The 24,194-nt window shown below is 38.9% G+C and overlaps 2 protein-coding genes and 1 long non-coding RNA gene across 5 annotated transcripts in view; 2 read left to right on the forward strand and 1 right to left on the reverse strand.

Annotated features, from left to right (window-relative positions):
• dhrs7 (dehydrogenase/reductase 7) overlaps positions 1-3,251 on the forward strand; it is a 32,758-nt gene extending 29,507 nt beyond the window's left edge. The window contains exons 7-8 of one of the 2 annotated variants that reach the window (XR_010002228.1): positions 185-517; positions 568-3,251. Coding sequence is in view for 1 of the 2 variants with exons in the window: in XM_062968600.1 (XP_062824670.1) it covers positions 185-220 (36 nt within the window). In the remaining variant the exon portion in view is untranslated. Of the gene's footprint in view, positions 1-184 lie in introns of both variants that reach the window. The other variant, XM_062968600.1, reaches the window with a different exon arrangement.
• On the reverse strand, positions 2,393-21,878 carry pcnx4 (pecanex 4). Of its 2 annotated transcripts, none has more exons than XM_003224718.4 (12): positions 21,789-21,878; positions 19,652-19,836; positions 18,653-19,382; positions 18,085-18,264; positions 13,720-14,234; positions 13,196-13,296; positions 12,041-12,163; positions 10,304-10,667; positions 7,423-7,526; positions 4,931-5,982; positions 3,537-3,723; positions 2,393-3,001 (listed from the first exon to the last, which is right to left on the reverse strand). In XM_003224718.4, the coding sequence occupies exons 3-12, from the start codon at positions 19,342-19,344 to the stop codon at positions 2,750-2,752; spliced, it is 3,570 nt and encodes a 1,189-aa protein (XP_003224766.2). In that variant the 5' UTR covers positions 19,345-19,382; positions 19,652-19,836; positions 21,789-21,878; the 3' UTR covers positions 2,393-2,749. The 2 variants fall into 2 exon arrangements, with proteins under 2 accessions (XP_003224766.2, XP_062824669.1); XM_062968599.1 differs by lacking the exon at positions 21,789-21,878 and adding an exon at positions 21,495-21,633.
• On the forward strand, positions 15,377-22,386 carry LOC134295602 (uncharacterized). The gene is made up of 2 exons (XR_010002229.1): positions 15,377-16,691; positions 20,289-22,386. It is a non-coding gene; the product is annotated as an uncharacterized LOC134295602 (long non-coding RNA).
• The last annotated feature ends 1,808 nt before the right edge of the window (positions 22,387-24,194 follow it).

Genomic DNA, 24,194 nt, shown 5'->3' on the forward strand with positions numbered 1-24,194 from the left:
GAGTGATTCCTTCCTCTGCTCTAGATGAATTTCTTTGAGAGGAAATAATACAATCTGAATTTAGTTTAGCATTCCACACTCTACTAGCTTCTATACCCAGAGTTTGTATTTTTCACCTGAGGGTTAAGTTCAGAAAATTAATTAACTGCAGGCTTGACTAAATTTTGTGTTTTGTTAATTGCAGGATGCTGACGTTTCTTACTACAAAAAGTCTTCCTAAGAAGATGCGTGTTTTTAACCTTACTTCACAACTATGCCTGCAAATGGAAGAAATCAGAAAGGCTTGAAATTTGAAAAATTTCATTTTTAAATAGCTACTTTGGTAAAAATCTAAACTGTAACTCAGAACCTGAGTTAATTTCTGACATTAGCCACAAGCATAGAAATATATTCCTTTTAATATGGTGCTATATATTGCTTGTTATCTTAATATTAAGATGACTATTCTTTTCCCCAACATCTTCTTACAATGCCTTAAAGCCTTTAGACCAGGCACTGGCGAATTTCGTCCCTCCAGGTGTTTTGGACTTCAACTCCCACAATGCCTGACAGCCAGTAGGCTGTCAGGCATTGTGGGAGTTGAAGTCGAAAACACCTGGAGGGACGAAGTTTGCCATTGCTTGCTTTAGCCTAACTTCCTTTTTTAAAAGTAGAATCCATTTAATTCAATGGGGCTTGCTTCTGAGTAGACATGAATAGAAAGCTGTGTATTAGACACATATTCTAACTATTTACCTTGCTCTATCTGGAGCTCTCAGGGCAGTTTTTATTACTATTTGTAGAGGACACACACTTACATCTACTACCTCTAGAAGGATTATTCTGTGACACTGTGAGAGTACCATTAGTGTCTTCTTACCAGCCTCAAGTGGGAACATTCTCCTATGTGTTGATAAGCTAGAGTAAAACTTCCAAACTTTCGTTCTGTGTCAGGGATCTGAAATGTAACCCCCAGATTCCAGCCATTTCTGAGGCCCATGGGCACCTACTCATTATCAGGTCAAGTTTTTGTATATGCAAGTTTTGAGGTGGAGAGGGTCAATTGTCATTACAGGAAGCCTCCAAAAGCAGTGATCTTGCCAGAAAGCAAATCCCAAATATTCAAAGCATGTAAAAGAATCTTTGTGACGTCTTTAAGAGAAAGAAGTTGGTAGCCTGAGCTGAGAAGTCTTTCCTCAGAATGGGGCAAAGAGGGTGAGGGGCTGGGGAGGGTCTTAAACAAGTCTTTCTATCAGTCTCAAAAGTGCTTTAAGATCTGCATATTCCAAACTAAACCAAAAACGAACTTCCAGCTTTGGGTTTTCCCAATTTTTCCAGGATTAGTGCAGTCTTGGTGGGCCCTCAGAGCCCAAAATTGGAATGTTGCTTAACCTTTTTCTATATGGAAAATAATGGAGGGACAAGCGAGCCTAATACCTCCATCCCTTCAGCCTGCTCTACCAAGCAGCAGGAAATTTCTCAAATCACAGGGTGTGTTATATATCCCAAATTCGTTTTTCAAACATTACTTTTATGCCTCTAATGAAAAAGTACTTCCCTTTATTACCCTGTTTCCCTGAAAATAAGACCTCCCCGAAAAATAAGACCTAGTAGAAGTTTTGCTGAATTGCTAAATATAAGGCCTCCCCGAAAGTAAGAGCTAGCAAAGTTTTTGTTTGGAAGCATGCCCAGCGCCTGCCAAACAGAACACCAGAGCATGCAGGATTGGTAAATGTACATACCAGTTGTACATGGAAATAATGGTAGTAACAAGAAATTCTTGATAAGATTCACAATTTGTCTGGTTATGCTGGTTTGTGATGACAACTACTGTACAGTATATAATAAATGTTCTTTTTTTTTGTTCAACAATAAATGTGAATTCTTCATGGAAAAATAAGACATCCCCTGAAAATAAGACCTAGCACATCTTTGGGAGCAAAAATTAATATAAGACACTGTCTTATTTTCGGGAAAACACAGTACTTGTAAATAGGACACCTAGTGAATATTATTTGATTGGCATCTGAGTGGAAGATTGAGATGGCAAAGTACTGGAAGTTATAGACAGTTTGATTAACAAATTGGTAATAGTGAAATGGACTTTCCTAGAAAGGTCTACAGGCTTTCTGCAAATCCAAGGGAGAAGTTACAAATGATATCTTTTTTCTCTCTGGGGAAAAATGCATCCTGTATATGGGAATTGAAATCCCACTCTGAATTTTACCTCTAAACAGCACAATTGTGCAACAAACTTTTCCATTTGTCAACCTTACTATACCAGATAGACTGTTTTTCCCAAACTACTAGTGTCCAGTTTGTGTATTTACTAAAAAAGCTCTTCGTTTTTTGTAAGCCGTTTGTTAAAGTATTCCTTTGATAGCGCAAAATAAAGTACACAGTGGAACAAGTGAAAAAAGTCTGTTGTATCAAAACTTTGCATATTATATACATTCTGTACCAATCTGTGGTTTAAAGTATACAAGCTGTGACCAACATCCTGGTGCAAGTCACCTGTCAAAATGCAGTTTTTTTCAGGATTTTTAAAAAAATGAATACATTATTGAGCTTATTGCCTGCATTACATCTTCTCCCAGTGTGTAGTGTCTCTGATTAGTAGCCTTGCAGGATCTGAAAGTTGTAGTAATGAAAGAGACGTATTTGGGGATTTGTACCAGAACCTGACCTTCATAGCCATCATCTTCCGATTGAGTGTTTCAACAGCAAGAAGAGAAAGCCCTCATTTTCCTGCCCAGCAAATGGCCCAGTATTAAAGCAAAGGCACATGGAGAGGTTCAGAGGAATAAACCGGATAGCCCAAGGGAGGGTCTGCTGCTTGTATGGTCAGGTTCCTTAAAAGGACAGGATGGGCTTGGATGCTGTAGCGTTCCTCGTCATCATTTGTGGCATAAAGCAGCTCCCATGAGAGATTTGCCCACTGTCCTCTGACCGCTTCTCCATTAAGTTTTCCCACCTGCACCAGGAAATCCTGGAGGGTAAGGACTCTGCTAGTATAAACTCCCTGGAAGATGTAAAACATACAGAAAAGTCAGCATGTATTAGCACTGTGCAGAGCAATGTTCAATGAAATCATCGGTGCTGTATTGCCCTTTGAGAAGGAAGCACCATGAAGCCTCTCTCTGCCTCAAGAGGCCTTACACGAGTCAGCATTAGGGGCTCTTGTATCAAAGTTAGATAACTTTCTTTTGCCTATCTCCACTTTTATCTGAGATTTATTATTTGTAACAATAAAAGTAAACCTTATGAAAGAATCCTGCATATTTTCTCTTCTGTTTCCTACCATGAGCTCATATATAGCACTGGCTATGCTACACTCTACTTGGTGATAAATGCCAAATATTCCTACATGTTTAAACCTCCAAAAGTTCACCAGGCATAGCCAGAAATTGCACTGAATTCCATTTGGCATCTTTCAGCCACAAATTGAGCTGTGTGCCTTCCTGCTGGGGCTAAATCCCTTTGCAAACCATTAATGTTGCTATGCGTGATCTAGAAAATTAGTGATCTCAATTTTATTTGTGTTTCTTGTCACTTACCATATTAGGGTCGTGCCCCAAAGAAAAAAGATATGGCTTTTCTTGAAGAACAGCTTGCTGCCATTCCTTTTCACACATAAGTCCAACGTACCAGTTGTTATGATATTCTTCAAGATAGTTTAGCAGCTCTTTAAAATTTTCAATTGGACCCAGGCTTGCTTTATCAATCATAAGTTTAACTGAGTACCTGAAAGATCCACAGCAAAAGAATAAACATCTATGAGTTAAGTTAATAAATAATATTTCTAATAAAACCATTCTGGGGATACTCGAGCCCAAACTTCTTTTTGACTTATTATATGAACACTATGAAAATATAATGGACATTATATGGACATAAATTGTTTCAAGAATCACAAAGCAGGTTGCAAACTATGCTTCACTCAAATGTGTTGCTGTCAAGAACATTCAGAATTATTTTCCTGTCAATCCTCTTACTAATACATTATTTCCCATATAAGATAGGCTTTTGCTAAGGAGCCAGACTAAATGAGCCGAACTGGGCAGCAGCACTGGCAGAGATCTCTCAAGAAACAGCAGCAGTGGCTCATCAGGCCAATGCCAGAAATGCTTCCTGCCATTTTGGTCACCTGGAATTTCAAGGTTTACAAGTAATATATACCCAGCGTTTCCCGGGTCTGCATTTTCTTTGTGGCTCTTTTTCTTCCTCCCTTTCTCTCATACACCTTGTCCCTCTCTTTGCTTCCTATCTTTTCATCATACACCTTCTCAACACTTATTTTATTTTCTCTTCCGTCGTCCCTGTCTTCCCATCTTTTTTCCTTCCCTTTTTATTCCTTTTCCTCTTTCCTTTTACTTTTCTTCCCTTCTGCCATACCCCCCCCCCCCCCCCCCCAACATACACACACGCTTTGTCTTCCTCCAGCCGGTCTTTTCTTGGAAGTCACACTTTCTCAGCCTCAGAGCAAATCACAGGTGTGCACACACAATTTCCAAAATATAAACCTTCATGAACTTGATTACTTTCTTATGGGTTGGATGTCCCGATTGTGGTCTTTCAGAGCTGTGTTCCAGTCCTTATGGGGAGGCATTTCATCTGCCAGTAGTTTATCCTTTCAATCATTATTCTGCCTTCTTGTTGCATTTGAGTGCTGCATACATATGTAGCTAGAGGCCAGTAGCTAATCCTTTCTATTTATATACTACAATTTTTGAAATGTTAGGAGCCCTTACCCCAAAACAGGGTGGGGTTGCTAGTTGAAAGCCCACAATTATGTGAAGTTGGGCAATGCTTGCCAAGTTTGGACCAGATCCATCAAACCATGTAGGAGTGTTTGTGGTACAAAAAACCTACATACATACATATTTTGACTTTTATGTACAAGTATATACAGCGTATCGTCTTTATATCTAGAATCCTATTTATAAGTTACCTGAATGCTTGAAGTGCTAGTTGGAATAGCTCTTGCTTTGCTGTCAACCAGTCCAGACAGACAGACCAGGGGAGGCCTCCATTGTATGCTCTGAATATGTGACCAGGAGAAGGAATAGTGTCCTCTATTCCAAAGACTGAAATGCAACAAGGCAAGATGCCCTGGATATACAAGTCCTTCAAAGCAGAGTCTTTCACAAGGTCTCCATACAGGCTTGGAGGCTTTCCTTTCAAATGAAAGAAATCTAACTGGTGGAGTACAAAGTGATACCAGTCTTCTGGAAACCTCTGCTTCATGTCACGGAGTTTGGTTACTGGCAAGAGTGCAGTTCTCCACTCTTCAGGAAGGCTTAGCAGCTCAGAATAGGGGTTACTGAACTTCACAGGGGGCAAATCCATCTGTCCCCATTGCTTCCCAGTATCAACAGTAGGAAGACCAAGAACAACAGTTTTATAGAGTTTATTCACACTGGCTGCCTCAGGCAGCTCAGTTTCCGTAGTGTGTATTTCAACTGAGCCTGGAAGAGAAAAGAAGGGCCTTGGTGTTACTCCCTGTGCAGCGATTTCTTTTGGTTTGGGTAGTTTTTTGCAGAGTTCATCATCAAAAAGACTACTATCATCAGTCCAGTCTTCCACCGATTGTACACTTAAGCCATCTTCATCCTTCCAGGGGCTTCTCTCCACTACCTTCTCAAAAATCTCAGGTAGTTCTACTGGAGGTGACTCTGGCATGGATTTTGGTCTACTTTCAAGCAATTTTTGTGTTTTTGACTTCTCATAGCAGTACTGAATTAGCACCCATATGAGGATTTTTATGAAGTCCTCCTTCAACTGCTTTCTATTATCGGGAGAATCAATTATTCCAGACAAGATGCTTCTGGCATCGGAATAGAGTTTCACTGGAAGAACGGCACAAGGTGTTAAAATATTTCCAAAGTGATGGTTGAAAGAAATAGCATGACTATGTTCATCCTGTTCAAAGGCTGTCTCAAAAATTTCATCAACTCTGTGTGCTTCAGCAGTGTGGCAGGAGGTTTCCTGCAGTTCTAACCCCTGGAAAATAATAAAAAAGCATCAGATGAAATGTTCCAAGTGTTTATACAGAGCTTGGTTCAGATAACTTTCCAAATCACAGTTAATAAACTTGCTTCAAGCTTGGGTTTAGGAAGGTAGTACCAATGATACTTTCACAACATGGACATAACAGCAAACAAGGTTAGTATAGAACAATCAGGACGTGTTACAAAGGGTCAGTGTGCAAGGGAAGGTGGAGCATATGCTTGATCCTCCAAACCATAGTTACAAATATTAAACTTCTAAATGAACCAATTGATTTGGTTCGGAGCCCCCAAATAATAATCCTGGCCTAGTCTAGAATCCTTGGCTCCGGTGGCACCTCTATATTCAATATGTCTTGTAAAATAATTGGGGTTTTTAGATCATTAAAGAGAGTGTGTATATATACATTCTCCTTGCAGCCATCTGTCAACTTTTAAATTTCATGGGGTCTTCTTAGCCAAGGAATGCATAAGAGATGGCTTTGCCTGTTCCTTCCACTAATTAAAATACACAGTCACAGATGTGTGTGAGGACACATGCATATAACACACACTACATAGATGGTACATACATTAATGATTAAAAAACAATGAGGAACTATGGTTTCCTGTTACAAGAATGAGCTGTGGGTTTTCATAACACTCCTTTCACTCCTATTTTTCAGATATGAAGATAAAACTGGGGACATCTGTGTTTTTATACAAGCTGTGAATTCAGTTATTAATCTGTCTGCTAATTACGCTTTAAGGAAACCACAGTACTCTCATATCTGGGCAAAATTGGAAATGGGTTTGTTTAAAAAGCAGAAACAGACTTTCAGCTAAAAACAGAGAAAGCAAAGTGGAAGCATGCAAGGTTGGATGTTTAGTAGGTTTTCCATCACATCAGAACTGGGCCATGTAGTGATCTTGAGCCCACGGAATCCTTCCAATTACACAGATATAACTTTTTTTCAGTTGGCTCTATTCCTTTTTTAAACTGGTGGGATTTCGTAATCTACACTGTAACCTCTGAGTTTCCTAGCCATTTTGCTTGCTTTCAAATTGAATCCCATCTTGTCGTAAGTTCCAAATGCATAATGTTACTGTTGTCAGCGACTTTGTATACTTAAGAGTGATAAATTCGATGCAATTATTTTGGGTGAGAAGGACAGGATACAAGTACTGTAATAAATAAATAAAAACCCACTGGGTTTTTGAACCCACTGGGTATGCCCAGTCCTCAGCAGCTGGAAGACACAGTAATCTTTTAAACTGAGGATAGCAAAAATGGTCAACTCATCACGAAAAACAGCCATGAGCTCCATGTGGGAGGAAGAAATGAAATAAAGCTATTCTCTTGGTATCATAATGACAAGGTGGGCTTGACAATAGTCCCTATATCAGGAAAAAGACAGGACAATAATAAAATAAATAAAAGTAAATGAATAGTCACCTTGATATTAAGACAGCAGTATGTGAAGCCTCTTTCTAACACAAGGATCCATACTAGTCTATCTTGAAATCGACACAAGTAGTGAGACCCAGGTGAACAGAGACCTAAAAGAACCAAGAGGAAAACATTATTTTTTTCTGCAGCATTAATTTATTGACCAATTTTTATGCTATCCTAAAACTAATTAAGATAAGGAACTTAATGGAAAAGTGGATCAAAATATACTTGACTGCATTAAGGTAACAATGTTGAAATCATTTATTTTGAAACCAGAAAAACTTTTGTAACTATTGCCTTGGCAAAACAGCCAAAACAAGAACACACTATGAGATTAACAACTGATTTTCAAAAAACAAAGCAAAAAGAAAACAAAAAATCCTGGAAGTGTGTAGAAGGTGTGATAATTTAATCCAAATGGCAATGTAATCAAAATAAAGCAAATAAATAAAAACCAATTTGAACATGGCAGTGATTTGGGTGTGCCTAGGGAAAAAAGGATGCTAGACACATGCTGATCTCCATTACTTCAAAGCAAAGAACACTGCTTGAGCTTTTGCATTTAAAACATGAAAGAGACAACTCAGGTTTCTTAGACTAACAAATAAAATCTCTTGCGGGATCATTCTTTCAATTTCCATCACTAAATAGACTAGCAACAATTGGATTATGAAAATAGCAATGTTCATGTCTGCAGAGCAGGGATTCCCCAACAGAAATGACTTCCTAAGAGGAGAATTTTGATAAATGGATTGTTTCTAGTCATCTCAATATGAATGAGAAGGCACACTGCAACTTTCTCTGCACAAATATTAACTGCAGCATATTGTTAAAAAATAATAAGGAATAATTTCCTAATGAATTGAAGAAATAAATATGGTCAGAAAACCATTTCCCCTCCCCTGATAGTTTGAGAAATGTTATTGCCTGTTGACTAGCTGAATGTCACTTATTAATAAACCTTCAGTCATGCCCAAATTATTTTAACTGGCACAGCTGAAACTTCAAAGTTCTAGAATAATGTAAGTGCAATCCAAGGAGTCTACCATTATATTAGTTAAATTTTAAAATAGCCTTTTCTATCCTGCTGAGCTAATGGAGTGCATTCTCTTGCTAACATCTTTGTAACCATTTTCTTAATTGTGCTTAGCTGCCAAAACCAATAAAAGGCACCTTAACCTTAAAACATAAAGCGATATCCTGCTAAGACATGTCTAGTCAAGGCCTCTCCCATTAAATGGCAGGTATTTTTCTGAAAATTAATTTTTAAAATTATTTTAATCCCCAAGGCAAACATGCCCTAGGACTGCACTTTCCAGTGTGAGCTGAAGAAGGTTCATGGCTGTATTTTGCCTCTTGGCTTAATAGGGAGCAAATGACCTACATAACTCCCTGCCTACCCCCACCCCGCTAAAAACAAGAGCACTGGAATCAAATCCGTCAATAGTGGAGTATAAGAAAAGTATTTTGCTACATTCCTGTCAGAGACATGTTATTTAAAAACACATAAATCTCAAACCAAGGACAGCTCTACCTAGAAATAAGGGAAAACTTGCTAGCTGTAAAGTTGTTGAACAGAGGAATACATTGTGACCAGTGTGATGGAGTCTCCTCCTCTGTAAGCTTTTAAACAGAGGCCAAATGGCCATCTGCCAGGAGGATGGCTTGAAAACAGTACATGTGAAAGAGACCCAGGAATCTTGGTAGGCCAACATGAGTTAACAGTGTGATGCAGTAGCTAGACAAAAACAATGTGTTTCTAGATTGCCTCAATAGGTGTCTAGTGTCCAGATCATGGGAAGTAATGGCCCCACTCCATCCCACTTTGGTCAGACCTCACCTGGAGCCTCCGGTGGCCTAGGGGATAAAAGCCTCGTGACTTGAAGGTTGGGTTGCTGACCTGAAAGCTGCCAGGTTTGAATCCCACCCGGGGAGAGCGCGGATGAGCTCCCTCTTTCAGCTCCAGCTCAATGCGGGGACATGAGAGAAGCCTCCCACAAGGATGGTAAAACATCAAAACATCCGGGCATCCCCTAGGCAACGTCCTTGCAGACGGCCAATTCTCTCACTCCAGAAGCAACTCCGGTTGCTCCTGACATGAAAAAAACAAAAACAAAACTGGAACAATTGTTCAAGAGGGATATTGAAAAGCTGTCCAGAGAAAGGCAATCAAAATGGTTTGGAAGCCAAGTCTTATGAGGAAAGGCTTGTTTTCTGCTGCCCTGGAGACTAGGACACAGAGCAGTGTCCTTTTCAAATTGCCGGAAAAGAGATTCTGCCTAAACATTAGGAAGACCTTCTAGATGTGAAGAGCTGTTTGACAGCAAATATGCTGCTTCTGAGTATTGTGGAGTCTTTGACTCTGGATGTTTTTCAGCAGAGGAAAGAAGTCATGAGTGGAGTGCCGCAGGGCTCCGTCCTGGGCCTGGTTCTGTTCAACATCCTTATTAACGACTTAGACAAAGGGTTAGAAGGCACGATCATCAAGTTTGCAGACGACACCAAACTGGGAGGGATAGCCAACACTCCAGAAGACAGGAGCAGAATTCAAAACGATCTTGACAAAATGAGATGGGCCGAAACTAACAAAATGAAGTTCAACAGGGACAAATGCAAGATGCTTCACTTATGCAGAAAAAATGGAATGCAAAGATACATTCATTCATAAACTGCCTCTTTCACCCCATACAATATAGAGAAGCTAAAGTAGATCCAATACATCATGCAGGCTCCTGCATGGGATGAAATGGGTGATAAAATGTGTGGTTTTTGGCCCTTGGTTTACTTAAGTGAATGGAAAAGGTTGATGGGGCAGGCAATTCTACTCACACATATAAAAGCTACAGAAAATATTAAGATACAACAAATGTCTAAATATACTTACCCAAGCTACCAATTGAGAATGCTGACTGTAACGCAGTGGTCAAACTTGGAACCATTTGCTGGTAATATATAGTATCAGGACACATGCAGGCGGTCACACCCACAGGTCCTGGCCAACTTCTGATGGGTCTTGGAAAGCCAATTAAAAATATTGGTAGACTGAAAAGAGGTAACAATGGGGAAGAGAGCAGTGCAGACAGGGCTACAAGAACCAGGACGATGGGGGAAAAGGCAATGTTGAGTGTAATCAAGGTAGCAGTGGATTTCCGACGTTGCTTTTTCTCCGTCCAAGACGTCAAGAGAACAGTTAATACAAATCTCAGTTTTGAAACAAACTGAAATAATCTGTTCCGGATTATTCCAACCTAACGGGACAGAAATAGTATATTTTTTTCATAAATTAAACAGGATTTTATAGGATTTCACTTCTATAAAATCTTTATAGATATATGAAGAAATGATGAAGGGGATAGAAAAATGTATGGTTCATAATTTTTTATCAGATTATGACAATAAAATGTGGTTGCCTTTAAATTTGGAAATTTCATGTAGACCGGATGCAGGCAGCATGTTATCTGATGCAGGCAGTTCACCTATGCATTATGCTGGTCTAAGGGCTGACCACTATCAAAATACAGTTGATGTGGATTAAAGACCGGTGATTCTTGGGGGCTAGGCTGAGACTCGTTTTCACGGAGACTAGAATAATCCCCTCCTTGTGTCTCCAACTTTTTTTTATTTAGGCACGGTTTTAAAACAGAAAGTTTATAAATTTTGGGTTAGGGAATACGACCTTATTTTAAGTTAAAGTATTTTTAATAGTTTTAAAAATATTTTAAAACTGCACATTATTCTTTTAACTTGATACTTTGTTTTAATACTGTGAATATAGAAGTTCTATTTTAATGTTTTAAACATGTGTTGATCTTTTAACTTCTAATAGATTCTGAGTCCCAATTTGGGAGGAAAAGCCACATACACATAAATAGGGTTCAAATCCCCACTCAGCCATAGAAATTTACTTAATGATTTTGGGCAAATCATAAGTAAACTCATCCAGCCCAGAAAACTCACAACCCATTGATTCCGCCCATGAAAACCTTTGACAACACAACAAGGATTATGTGGTTTTAATTCTTGTTTTAATGTTATGTTTTAATTTGTTGGTTTTAATGTTTTTGTTTATTTGTTGATGCATGTATACATGTGGCATTGAATTGTTCCCTTGTAAGGCTGCCTTGAGCTCCCTTCAGGATTGAGAAAGGCAGGATACAAGTATGGTAAATAAATAAATGGTAAATAAACAAACCTTTTATGGAAAATTTTGCTGACAAAATCCCATGATATGTTCACCTTAGAGTCGTAATAAGTCGGAAATGACTTGAAGGCATACAACAACAAACAGCTCCCCTATTGCTTGCAGCAGCTGGTAAATCAGGATTGGGGGACTTTCACAATCCTTACACTATTGAAAACATAGGGACTGTGAATGTGGCTACATTACGGATACATAACTTCAGATTATGCATTTGTGAATGAATTTCTACCAAAGTTTTTAACTGCTGCAACCTTCAAGCCAGCTGATTTGTCTTTTTGTAACTTTGTTTTAAAAAAACTAGTATTATTTCATACAGTTACACGTTATTTTCTATATAGTATTTTATCACCTTGGCTACATTTTTTACAGAAAGGCAGGGCAGAAATACTAAGAAGAAAATATTATAAATAAAATGATTACCAGCAAGAGTCTGATTCCAGTATCAAGGCTTCTGTTCCACCACAGATCAGTATTGAGCAACAACAATTGGACCGTAGACACCACAACCATATCTAACAGAGCATACTCTGTATTTTGCCATACCTGGAACAGAGATCCATTGGTTTATTTTCACATACAATATCAAATAAATATAAATTAGCTTTGAAAAAAAAACTATAGCTGTCATTTTGTTCAGCAGTTACGAGATTTTAATATGAACTTCCAATCTTGTAACTGCTGAAGATTCACATTTTTGGTCATTAACAAACAAAGGTGACACTAAAACTCTACCTCTGCAGTCTCATGGCACCCCAATGGAAGCACTGGAAATTGGAGTGCTGGGAAATTATGCTTACAGTACTCTCCTAATTGTCAGGTGCATTGATACAAGTATTTGTTCCAGGACCCCAAGGGATCTTTCCAGCTGTCTGTCTTGATCTGCCCATTTGAAACTGTATCAAGCACAACAACCCATCATTCATGTAGGTAGCAAAAGCAACACTGGAGCCAAGATTACTCTCAAGGTATGCTTCTGCTCCCTCAGTGAAGCCAACATCATCCAGAACAGACTGTTTACTCAATTCCTGGATCCAAAAACCACCAATCTACAGAACCACTTTCTAAAGGGGATTCAGTTTTAGGTTACAGGTTCTTACGCAACTCATTAAAACATCCAAGAGCTAGTACAATTCCTACACAAGTCTTCAGACTCTTAACAACAAGGAAAAATAGAGCTGAGAATCATCAGTATATGAACAATATGGAATTCCAAAGCTCCTAATAACTTTACCAACAGCTTCACAGAGATATTCAAGACCACAGGGGATGAAAGCATGGAACCTTAAGGCGCTCCACAGATTAAAAGCCATGGGCCTGAAAAGGAATTCCAAATGCTATTTTCTATAATACATATAGCCTTCTTTGCCACTGAACTTCATGGATCCAAGAAATTATCCTTCATTCACATAAAGTTTATTGTGCTGAACTGTTTATGAATCCTTGTTTATGATAAATATCCTCTTTTATTAATTGGCAAATGCAATCCTCACCTCAACTTGTTGTTCAATATTCACTAGGAATAAATGCTTTTTCTACGCAATATCACACTATTATAACAAAACACTTGACATTTACCATTCTAAAGCTTCTTGAGAATCCAATGGAAATATATATGGATGGGAGATGGTGCAGAGAATTGTCTAAGGAAAGAAATGCTATCATAGCAAATGGAGACACTGAAATTACAAGAGAAAAAAAGAACAATGTTTTTCTCATACAAAAAGCATACATGCAAGATAATTCTATAAATATGTCTATATTAGAAACCCTTGCTAGACTGGGGCATATTTATGTATCCTTCTGTCAGATAAACTACACATTCCAGGATTACATAGGTTAGAGCAATGGCAGTTGAACTGGTGTCAAACTGCTATAATTTTGCAGTGTGGATGGGAAGTCAGATCCCAATGATCTAGCACACTGTATAGGGCGTAACAGCTAAGATGAAATTCCAACCCAGTAAATTGCTAAAATCATTTTTAAGCCCCACAGACAATGTCTGATTGTGTTTATCACACATTTTTGAAGATGTGTAGAATATTTTTGTGATTTTCTTTCAACATCAACTTATACATAGTAAACAGAGTGATCTCTCTTACCTAAAGTTACTAAAATCCTTCTGAGCACACCAAGTCTCTTGAGCATCCTTTGCTTCTTCATAAATACATTCACCATCATAATGTCCTTTGGGTAAAAGGGATTTCGGAACAGTCCCAGTAAGTATACTGTTTGAATCTCTGAGAGAACCCATGTAGTGAGAAGCAACACTATCAGCACAAAACCCATGATTGCCTGAAGACTGGACTTAGGAAACGCCTGAGAACCATGGAAGGAATGCAACAGACTAGCTTCCAAGAGAGCAACAGCCAATACAGTCAAATAGAACATAAATTCCCTCCATCCAAACTGTGTCTTACAATGAGCAGATCTGTTCTTAAACTTGCTGGAAGGTAGGCTTTTAACCACGGTGTGACTGAAAGCAAACCAAACTTCATTCAGATTAAGACTCAGTGCAAATCCAAATCCAGTCATGAAAAGGATTACACCAAGAGTACTAGGGATGAAGTAAGAGGCAATCACTGTTCCCACAGAAATGAGAAACATTGCTAGCAGCCTGTAAGAGAAGAAGATAAAGAAAATGGTTTGTTTGGAGCCAAACAAATGAATGGACTAGATGACAGAAACAATCTGAAGCTTAATCTAGAGAATATAGAGGTATTCCCAGTCAAAGGGCAGGTTAGGGAATAGGGACTCCGTTAGTGCTGGATGGGTATGTTCCCCTTGAAATCTCCAGTTGTAGGCATGCTTTGGGATTCACCTTTAAGCATGGAGGACTTGTGTTTTGATGATAGCCAGGAGTATATTTGCACAATTAAAACTAGTGTTCAGCTATGCCTAGTCACTGAGATGTCCAACCTGCCCGCAAGCATATATGCCTTGATTAAAAACCATTTGAATTTCTGTACATTAGCATGGAAATCCACTTTGGTGAGTCACACACTCTCAGACCTAGAAAACCCTGTGATTAGTCTGCCTTAAAGTTATTATTAAGTCAGAAACAACTTGAAGGCATAGCAACAATAACATAATCAGGTTCAAAATGTTCCAGCCAGACTGCTGGCCAAGGCTAATTATTACAGGGCACACATAACACCCTTATTCCAACACCTTCCTTGGATGTCTGTTTCCAGGCATAATTACAAGTGCTAGTCGAGTCTTATATGACTTGGGTCAAGATTATTTTAAAGTTTGTATCACTCCAAATGAACAAACCCAAGCCTTATGATCTTTGGGCAGAGTTATTGTTCCTAAGCTATAATATTCCCTTCCAAAGGAGGTTCACTTGGTCCCCTCTCTGTCCTATTTTCAAAGACCTTCTTATTTAAACAGGCTTTCAGCTTTAAATTGATTGGGGGGAAATGATGTGCTATGAGTGTGCTGTTTTTAAATATGTATTATATTGATGTGATTTTAACTGTATTAAAATTAATATTTTAATTGGATTGTTTTTTAAATGTTTTTCAAAATATTTGTGTAGTATAGGCAACTTTTCATATCTAGAGTTTCAACCACCCATAGCATGAAAAGATTTAAAAATGAAAATTCTAAACAAAAAAATCTTGATTTTGCCATTTTATACAAGGGACACAATTTTACTACACCATTCTAAACAAACATCCATGGATTTTGGTATCCTTAAGGGGTCCTGGAATCACTCTAGCAGATACCAAGCCCCACTGTATTACATATTGTTTTAGCTATTTTATTTTAACATACAGTCCAAGCTAACTTAGGTCCCATCCTGGGACAAGAAAAAAGAAATGAATACAGTAGAGTCTCACTTATCCAACGTAAACGGGCCGGCAGAACGTTGGATAAGCGAATATGTTGGATAATAAGGAGGGGTTAAATAAAAGCCTATTAAACATCAAATTACATTATGATTTTAAAAATTAAGCACCAAAACATCATGTTAGACAACAAATCCTCAGAAAAAGCAGTTCAATACATGGTAATGTTATGTAGTAATTACTGTATTTATTAATTTAGCACCAAAACATCATGTTTTATAACAAATCCACAGAAAAAGCAGTTCAATAAATAGGGCCTCTGGAAGTGTAAGGAGTCAGATATGGAGAAATAAAGCAGCATTAACTCAACAGTTTTTCTTCAGGTTCAGTCCTACTTTGTGAGCATACTGTAGTTTTAATCTCATCTGCTTTCCCACTGCCCTGGAGTACTTGAGTGCTTAGGATATGAATGCCTGACCATAAACCAAAATAAAGGACAGGTATTATTTCTCTAAAAGGGAAAGAAGCAATATTATGTGAACACTAGAGTGAAAACAGCCATCCCTTCCTATAAGATGAATGCAAGAATGTTTTGTAGCTCATTCAGGGCTCTCACCATTTCCTGTTCAGCGCCTGGCAAATGGAGCAGCCGACTAAGTGTTGCTGCTTAGAGAAGTTTCTCTATGCAGTAACATGCAGAGCCCCCCCCGCCCCCCTCCTCCTCCTGGCGAGTGGAGTAGCTGGCTGCGTGTTGCTTGGCAACAACATGCAGATGGCCTTCCACTCCTCCCAGCGACTGGGGAAGCCAAGTGTTGCTGTTTAGAGAAGTTTCTCTATGCAGTAACATGCAGGGAGCCCTCCGCTCCCAGCGACTGGAAAATCCGAAAGTGTTGCTGCTTAGAGAAGTTTCTCTATGCAGTAACATGCAGATCCCCCCCCTGCGCCTCCCGGGGAGTGGAGCAGCTGACTGCGTGTTGCTAGGCAGCAACATGCAGACAGCCTTCCGCTCCTCCTGGCGACTGGTGAAGCCGAAAGTGTTGCTGCTTAGAGAAGTTTCTCTAAGCAGCAACATGCAGAAGGCCCCCCGCTCCCCCCAGCGAGCAGAGCAGCTGATTGAGTATCAGCAACATGCAGAGGTCCTCCCGCCCTTCCCGACGAGTGGAGAAGCCCGCTGCATTTTGCCAGGAAGGGCGAGACGCGGCAGTGCAGGCTGGATGCTCTGATGGGAGAGGCCTGCTGTGCTAGAGCAACCACTGAGCTGACTTGCGTCGGATAATACGGTACGTCGGATAAGCGGAAGTCGGATAAGCGGGACTCTACTGTAGATAAATTATAAGCTACATGGTTAGTGCCAATTCATCAGGATAGCTGGGCTTATTTTGACTCATTTCCTTCCCACAAAAAAACCTAAGGGTCAGATTTTCTGCCTGCTCTTATTTTTAACAAGAAATGTGGTCTGTTATATTATACTGTGGTGTCACCATAAATAATAATAATAATAATAATACTTTATTTATACCCCGCCACCATCTCCCCAACGGGGACTCAGAGCGGCTTACATGGGGCCATGCCCAAAACAATACAATGTAAACAGCATATAAAAGAACAGCACAACACAATACAATAAGCAATACAGTAAATAATATCCATTACAAAAAAAGCAAGGAGACAATGAAAACAAGGGCAGACCACATGAACATTAAAGTTAAAACTCGGGGTGAGAAAGACATAAAAATAAAACCACATCGAACAGGGTCATAAGGGATTGGGGTATTCTGGAGGATAGATATTAGAGGGAGCAACGGAAAAGAAATATAAAATGGTTACTCTCCAAAAGCACCGCGAAAGAGCCATGTTTTCAAGTCTTTCTTGAAGGCTGCTAGTGTGGGGGCTTGCCTAATCTCAGCGGGCAGAGAATTCCACAATCGGGGGGCCACAGCAGAAAAGGCCCTCTCCCTTGTTCCCACAAGGCGGGTCTGGGATATCGGGAGTGGGGACAGGAGAGCTTCCCCTGATGAACGAAGGGATCGTGTAGGTTTGTGATAGGAGATACGGTCACGAAGGTAGGTGGGTCCCAAACCGTTTAGGGCTTTATATGTGATGGTATACACCTTGAATTGGGACCGGAAAATAAAAGGCAGCCAGTGGAGCTCCTTGAACAGGGGAGTAGATCTCTCCCATGGAATACTAAAGGTGTGGGTTGAATATTAAATATTTCCACAGCCATAGTTGACTTTATGTACATCGAAGGCCAGTTTGCAAATTATCCTGAGGACTCACAAAGCAAGAATGGAAATCCTTCAGAAATTAGTTGCCACTGGACTATGAAAGTATTTTCTAAAAAGTCTCTCCCTACCTAATTTATTACTGTAATACTGCATGTATCTGATGAAGTTATATATATATTAAGTTGGTATGTACTCAGGGGTTAGAGATAAGGTAACCAGTGAAATCATACAAAAATGAAAATACTAGTCATTTTTCTTTAACCTGAAGTTTTTTATACTCTAAAAACAAACATAGATATATTGACATCTTCATCTACCAGCCAATAAAAACTTACATCATAATAAATAATTAAATCTATTATTATTTTTTCTGCAAGGCAGCAAACATGGTTAAACATGGTTACACCTCTGAAATATTTTATACTGATGCAAAACAGTGGATTACCTTAAGTTACTCGACATAGGCGAACCTCCTAAACCAAGCTCCAACACTTGCTCCATTCCCCAGAGAAAAAGTGCATCCAGTGGGGGAAGAATCCCCAGAGTCCACAAGAGAGGCAAACACAAAAACACAATGTGCAAAATCTGGTTTGCCAGGGTTAAAGCTGGCATATCAGCAAGGAATCTGCACAAAAGTAGAAACATACATTATTTCATATTTCAAACGTACAAATTACGTATGTAATTTTAACTGACTGCCTCCAGTTTCTGAATACACTCATTGCGCCTTGTTGAGTTGCTTTTATTTGATTTTATTTGATGTTTTTGCTTTTACATGTTGTAAGTTAAATGTACCTATGTTGATGCATTTTATTGTGTATTAATGAGCTTGGTCCCCAGTAATATGGGAGGACTTAGAGATTCTTAAAGAAAACAAATTAATCAAATCCACAAATAATGAAATCCACAAAAGTTAAATCCACACATGTGGAAAACCAACTAAATCCTGCTTTGCACAACATAAAAACTTTTAAAGTAATTACTATTTTTCACACAACTGTGTAAGTTTTTACCTGTGAGCAAGATCCACTGCAATGAAGAGAAAAATGTAAAAAGGTCTCATAAGAGGAACAATTTCATAAGTGTCCAGTGCCTGGTAAGTAGCCGTCTCTGAAGCAGTACTGATGATCAATGAGTATTCCCCTATGCAGATAGTCACCCATCCAAATATGAAGATCATAACAGTTCCTCCAATGTTACCTTCATACAATGATGCAATTCTGTTTGGCAGCAAGTACCAGGTTCCTAACCCACAGAGAACCCCAGCTAGAACTGAGTGAAAGATGACATTAATCATGTATTTCTTGCCTGAAATAATAAATCTGACTGTCTCTGACCCTACGCAGCTAGAGAATTCCCACTCATCTTCATCTGTTAGGGTACTGTGGACACGAACTCTTTCCACTGATGCAGTTTTCTGTCTTGCAAACATATTTATCGCCTGAACAATAATGGCTGCAGCTAGCATTAGTCCTCCAGAAACTGCAGCTGTGTAAAAGTCCTGCAGAACATTTAACTGGTACAGAAGCGTTCCGATTCCTCCGAAAACCCATGGTATCAGAAAGAGAATGATCTGATTCACATAGATGTAAAGAGGTGCGCAGTGTCCTAACTTAAACCGAGGGCCACCCAAAACGGTCTGTGGAAATCGCTTTAAGAGGAATTCTTGTTTGTGGTCATTGAGCAGAGGCACATCTGGGCCCATTCTTATTTACATGAATGTTGGCTGAAGCTCATTTTTTTCTGATGAGGAAGGACAAAAAAAGCAGATTAAGGGTATGCACAAATAAAGCTAACAAAATGAAATGTCTCAAAACTGCATGAAACTACACATCAACACTAGACATCACATTTTCCATTATAAAATCCTCAAAGGGAATATATCCAACATTTGTATGGCTTTTCCCCCAAACTGAGCCTCACTGTATGTATTCAGTTAACAATTTCTTACTATGATTTCTTCTTATAAACAACCTTTTGTGCACTGAAAACACATCTTAGATATTACTAACCGACAAGCCATGAAATAGGTGAGAAACGACAGCAAGCGCAGAGCAATCTAAGTAGGAACAAGTAGGAGTGCGAGTCAAGACACCATTATCTTATATAGAGGTCAGTCTCCTTCCACAAAGTGTCTCTCTGTATTAGTTCATTCATGGCCACCTTGCAATACGGCATCTGCCTCTTCTTCTAGTATCTGAGGATAAAACAAGAAGCATTCACAGAGACAGCGCTTAAACCCTGTCTGCCTTCCCTCAGATAAGTGTACTCTGCCCCATTTATAATGATCTTTGTTACACATATAGCTGAAAAAAAATGAAATGACTTCTCAAATCTGCCTACTAGAATATTTATTACCTCTAAGTGCCAGCATCCATTGGAAACCAACAAGGAACTCATGGATGTATGTTAGAAAGTGCAGATATAAAAGTACAGGGCGCCCCCAGTTATATAACAAATCAGGGACCGGAGCTGTCTGAGGGTGGTATCAGTTGAAAAGTGGAACCTAAGTTTTAAGCTTGCAAATGTAGTCTGGCTAATAAAAATGTAAACAGCACACTATATATCACTTTCAAATGCCTGATAAAGCTCAAAGAGCTTCTGTATGCATTGGGAAGTGACTCAAGAAAGGATCTGCTTTTTCCATAGGCAAGCCATTGGACCATGCATTTGCACGAAAGCAGTCCAAAGTGAGCCTGGTAGACAAAGAGAACAGATGAAAGAGCGGACCCTCATCTAATGGAAAGAGCAAGACGTCAGAAAGCAAGGTGTCAAAAATAGATGGAAACCCTGTACCTGATTCCATGCTCCAGAGATTACGGTCCTTCATCTCCAGGGATGCAAACTTAGAATGGTTAATAATAAAACTATAGAATCATGGATCATAGAAGCATAGAGATTAAAGACACCACAAGGGCCATCTAGTCCAACCTCCTGTCAGGTAGGAAAATATTTGGTGCCTCAAATGGTAGACCTGTTTCTGAGTATATTTGACCTGCTAATTCCAAAACTGGCACCAATTTTCTCCTATCAGGTTTTCTCCTATCTAGTTTTTGAGATACAGAACATATGCCATATTCCAGTCTTCATCTGTTCACCCACAGAAACCCATGACAATCATACCTAAGAAACTAGAGCTGATGCAGTTATCCAATGCAATTTTCTGAATCAGTGCCCTAAATAACCACAGGAACAGGCCTAAAAACCAAGAAATATTTCTTTTGTTTCAACTTTCCAAAGCTAACTATTTGCAAAAAATTTCTTCCAGATGCAGTAAACCAATATGCAATGTTTTAAAACAAACTGTTATGCAAAATGTGATGTTTTATGTACTTAAATGCATTTTTCTGGAGAAGAGAGAGCACAGCTTTGTGTTGTTGAAGGTTTTCATGGACAAAACCACTGGGTTGCTGTAGGTTTTTTGGGCTGTATGGCTATGTTGTAGTAATGCAGCCTTAAAAACTCACAGCAACCAAGCAAAACTTTCAACAGATTCTCCGAGATGTCACCAAGAACACTTCTACATAACAAAACTGTTAAAAAGCACTAGCTAAGAGCAGCTGGTTTGGGAGTTGGCAACTATATAGATGGGTGACACCTGGCTTGAAAACAATATATATAAAAGGCATTTAAGAAAGATCAGCAAACACGAGTCAACAGTGTGATATGGTAGATAAAAAAGCCAATGTGATTCTAGGCTGCATAAATAGGAGTATAGTGTCATGATTAAGGGACGTCTCGGGCCCCTTCCATACAGGCCCTATATCCCAGGAGGAGAGGGCAAGTTTGTTTTCTGCTACTCTGGAGACCAGGACATTGAGCAAAGGATTAAAATTGAAAGAAAAAGAAGTTTACCTAAACAGTAGAAAGAATTTTCTGATGGTAAGAGCTGTTTGGCAGTAGAATATGCTTTCTCGGAGTGGAGTCTCCTTCTGTGGAGGTTTCTATATAGGAAGAAAGTCCATCTGTCAGGAGTGCTTTGATTATATTTTCCTGCATGGCAGAATGGGATTGGACTGGATGGCCCTTGTTGTCTCTTCCAATTTGGACTGTCTATTCCAGAAGCACATAAGCTATATTTGTCATCCAAACATCAAATTAAAGTTACCTGCACATGAGAAAATCAAAGAATCATAGAAAGCTACCTACCAATGGCTACATCTCAAGAGGAAGGATGCTGCAACCTCGCTGGCTGGCTGGTTTTCAAGCTTGCGACCCTGCTGAAAGGCAAATCTAGGCCTAAAAACCAATAAATATAAACAAAAAGCAAAGTGGTAAATCCCGAGTTCTTAGGAGCTCCACTCACACATAATCCCCTGGCAACCTGCAGAAGCAGCAACAAACAAAAGAGTCTTCCACCTATCTTCTCATGCTGATTAAAATACATACATATACTGGTTTCTATAGAAATGTGTCGACTAACCCCATGCCAGGGCCAGCCGCCAAACACCAAAGGGTTGAACGGGAGCCAAACCCTGACAGATTGTACATTTCGTGGATTTTACTGATGTACACTAGTTTTGATCTACACATATATAAATCATTCAAAGTGAAAACTGCGGACTGCTACTGTATCTATAGCAGTTGTGTAGAAGATGGATTTTCAGCTCGTCACACAACCAGATATAAAGCAACACCTACAATGATCTCTTCCACACAATCCCTTTAAAGGAATAAGAGTAAGATACAAATACATACATATTTGTAAATGAAATAATAATAAATATTATAGTGGGGCTCAACTTTATATCAAAACCAGTTGCTTTAGAAAATTATTATTATCATTATTATTACTACTACTACTATTACTATTATTTATACCCCACTTTATCTTCCCAAAGGAGACTCAAAGTAGCTAAAGGACTTTTGGCCCAGCATCATTATTACAAACAAACAAACAAACCTCACCATATTTCCCAAGAAAGCTATTTATTTATTTATTTATTTAATACATTTATGTCCCTCCCTTTTCATCCCGAAGGGGACTCAGAGCGGCTTACAAATTAAATTTACATACAATATTATATTACTAGCATAGCACAATACTGGCAATAAATTACTATATTGTACTATATCAATATATTGTAATATTATTATTAATATTACATGTAATATATAATATATAAACATTATTATATTGTATTAGTATTATATTGTATTACAAAATAATATTATATGCATATACAATATATTATAATATTATATATTATTGTAAATTATATTATACATTTGTATTTTTCCACGCATTCTTTTATTATGTTTGTGCTTTTCAGTCTCAAGGACACAATTATTGCATTATTAGGACCAAATACAAACAAAAACGATATGACTATTAACCTCCTCCCAGTAGACTCAAATCAAGGAAATGTTTCATCAGAACCACCATCACTTTTAATATTCCTTCAGTAATAGCAAGAATATCCCCGTGGGCAGAAAAATCAGGCAATTCCAACTGGATGGCCCCCTAGGAGGATCGTCTTCAAGGGGCAAACCAAGAATGGGCAACTTGGAAGCTCCTGCACAGACTCAGAAGTGGAGTTGGCAGATCAAAAGACAACCTGGCAAAATGACACTAATAATAATAATAATAATAATAATAATAATAATAATAATAATAATCTTTGTTTATATCCCACCCAATCTCCCTGAAAGGACATGGGGGGCTTACAACAGAAGAAACACAATGTAGTAATAGTAAACATACAACAAAATCAAACTTAAAACACATAGTAATTAAAGCATAAAAACACCATAAACATATTAATAAAATGCAGGAAGGTGCCACCGATGGACATGGAGGTATATGACAGTTAAAACATATACTGTACTAAGATTTTAAGGATCACAAATCCAGCCCTTCTTAAAACAGTAAACCAGTTAGCATTTAAATCCTCCATCATTTAAATTATGTTAGTCATTCTCAAAGGCGTTTCCATAACCAACTTTTTAATTATTTCCTAAAAGTCATGAGTGTGGGAGCCAGTTTGATCTCCCTGGGGAAGTCATTCCAGAGCCGGGGGGCTATCACCGAGTAGGCCCTTTCCCCTGTCTCCACCAACCGCGTTTGTGATGTAGGACCATCAGGTCCCCGGGCCTCAGTTTGCCCATGCCTGCACTGAATCCACTTTAAATCTGGTTTCTGGCTCCTGCAGAATTCTGGGGTTTGTAGTTTGGTGAGGCCCAGGACCTGTCTGGCTGAGCTATTTAAAGCCCTCTCCATAAGGAGAATTTAAAGTGGATCCAAGCTCTATTGTGATGAGGTCCATGGACCACCGTAGCCAAGTCTGGCTTCTCAAGGGGCTGCATACAAGCAGTGGGCAAAAGCTCCCCTGGCCACCGCAGAAACCTGGCGTTCCAGGCTCAGCAATAAATACAGGAGATGAACCTAAGCTGCACATGGTTTTTGAAACAAAATAAATAAGGAATAAATTAATATTACATGTAAAATCTTGCCCATTTTGTAAATGGTAAAGGTTTCCCCCTGACATTAAATCCAGTTGTGTCTGACTCTGGGGGTTGGTGTTCATCTCCATTTCTAAGCCGAAGAGCCAGCGT

Source organism: Anolis carolinensis, chromosome 1 (assembly GCF_035594765.1).
Source record: "Anolis carolinensis isolate JA03-04 chromosome 1, rAnoCar3.1.pri, whole genome shotgun sequence".
Lineage (NCBI taxonomy): Eukaryota > Metazoa > Chordata > Lepidosauria > Squamata > Dactyloidae > Anolis > Anolis carolinensis.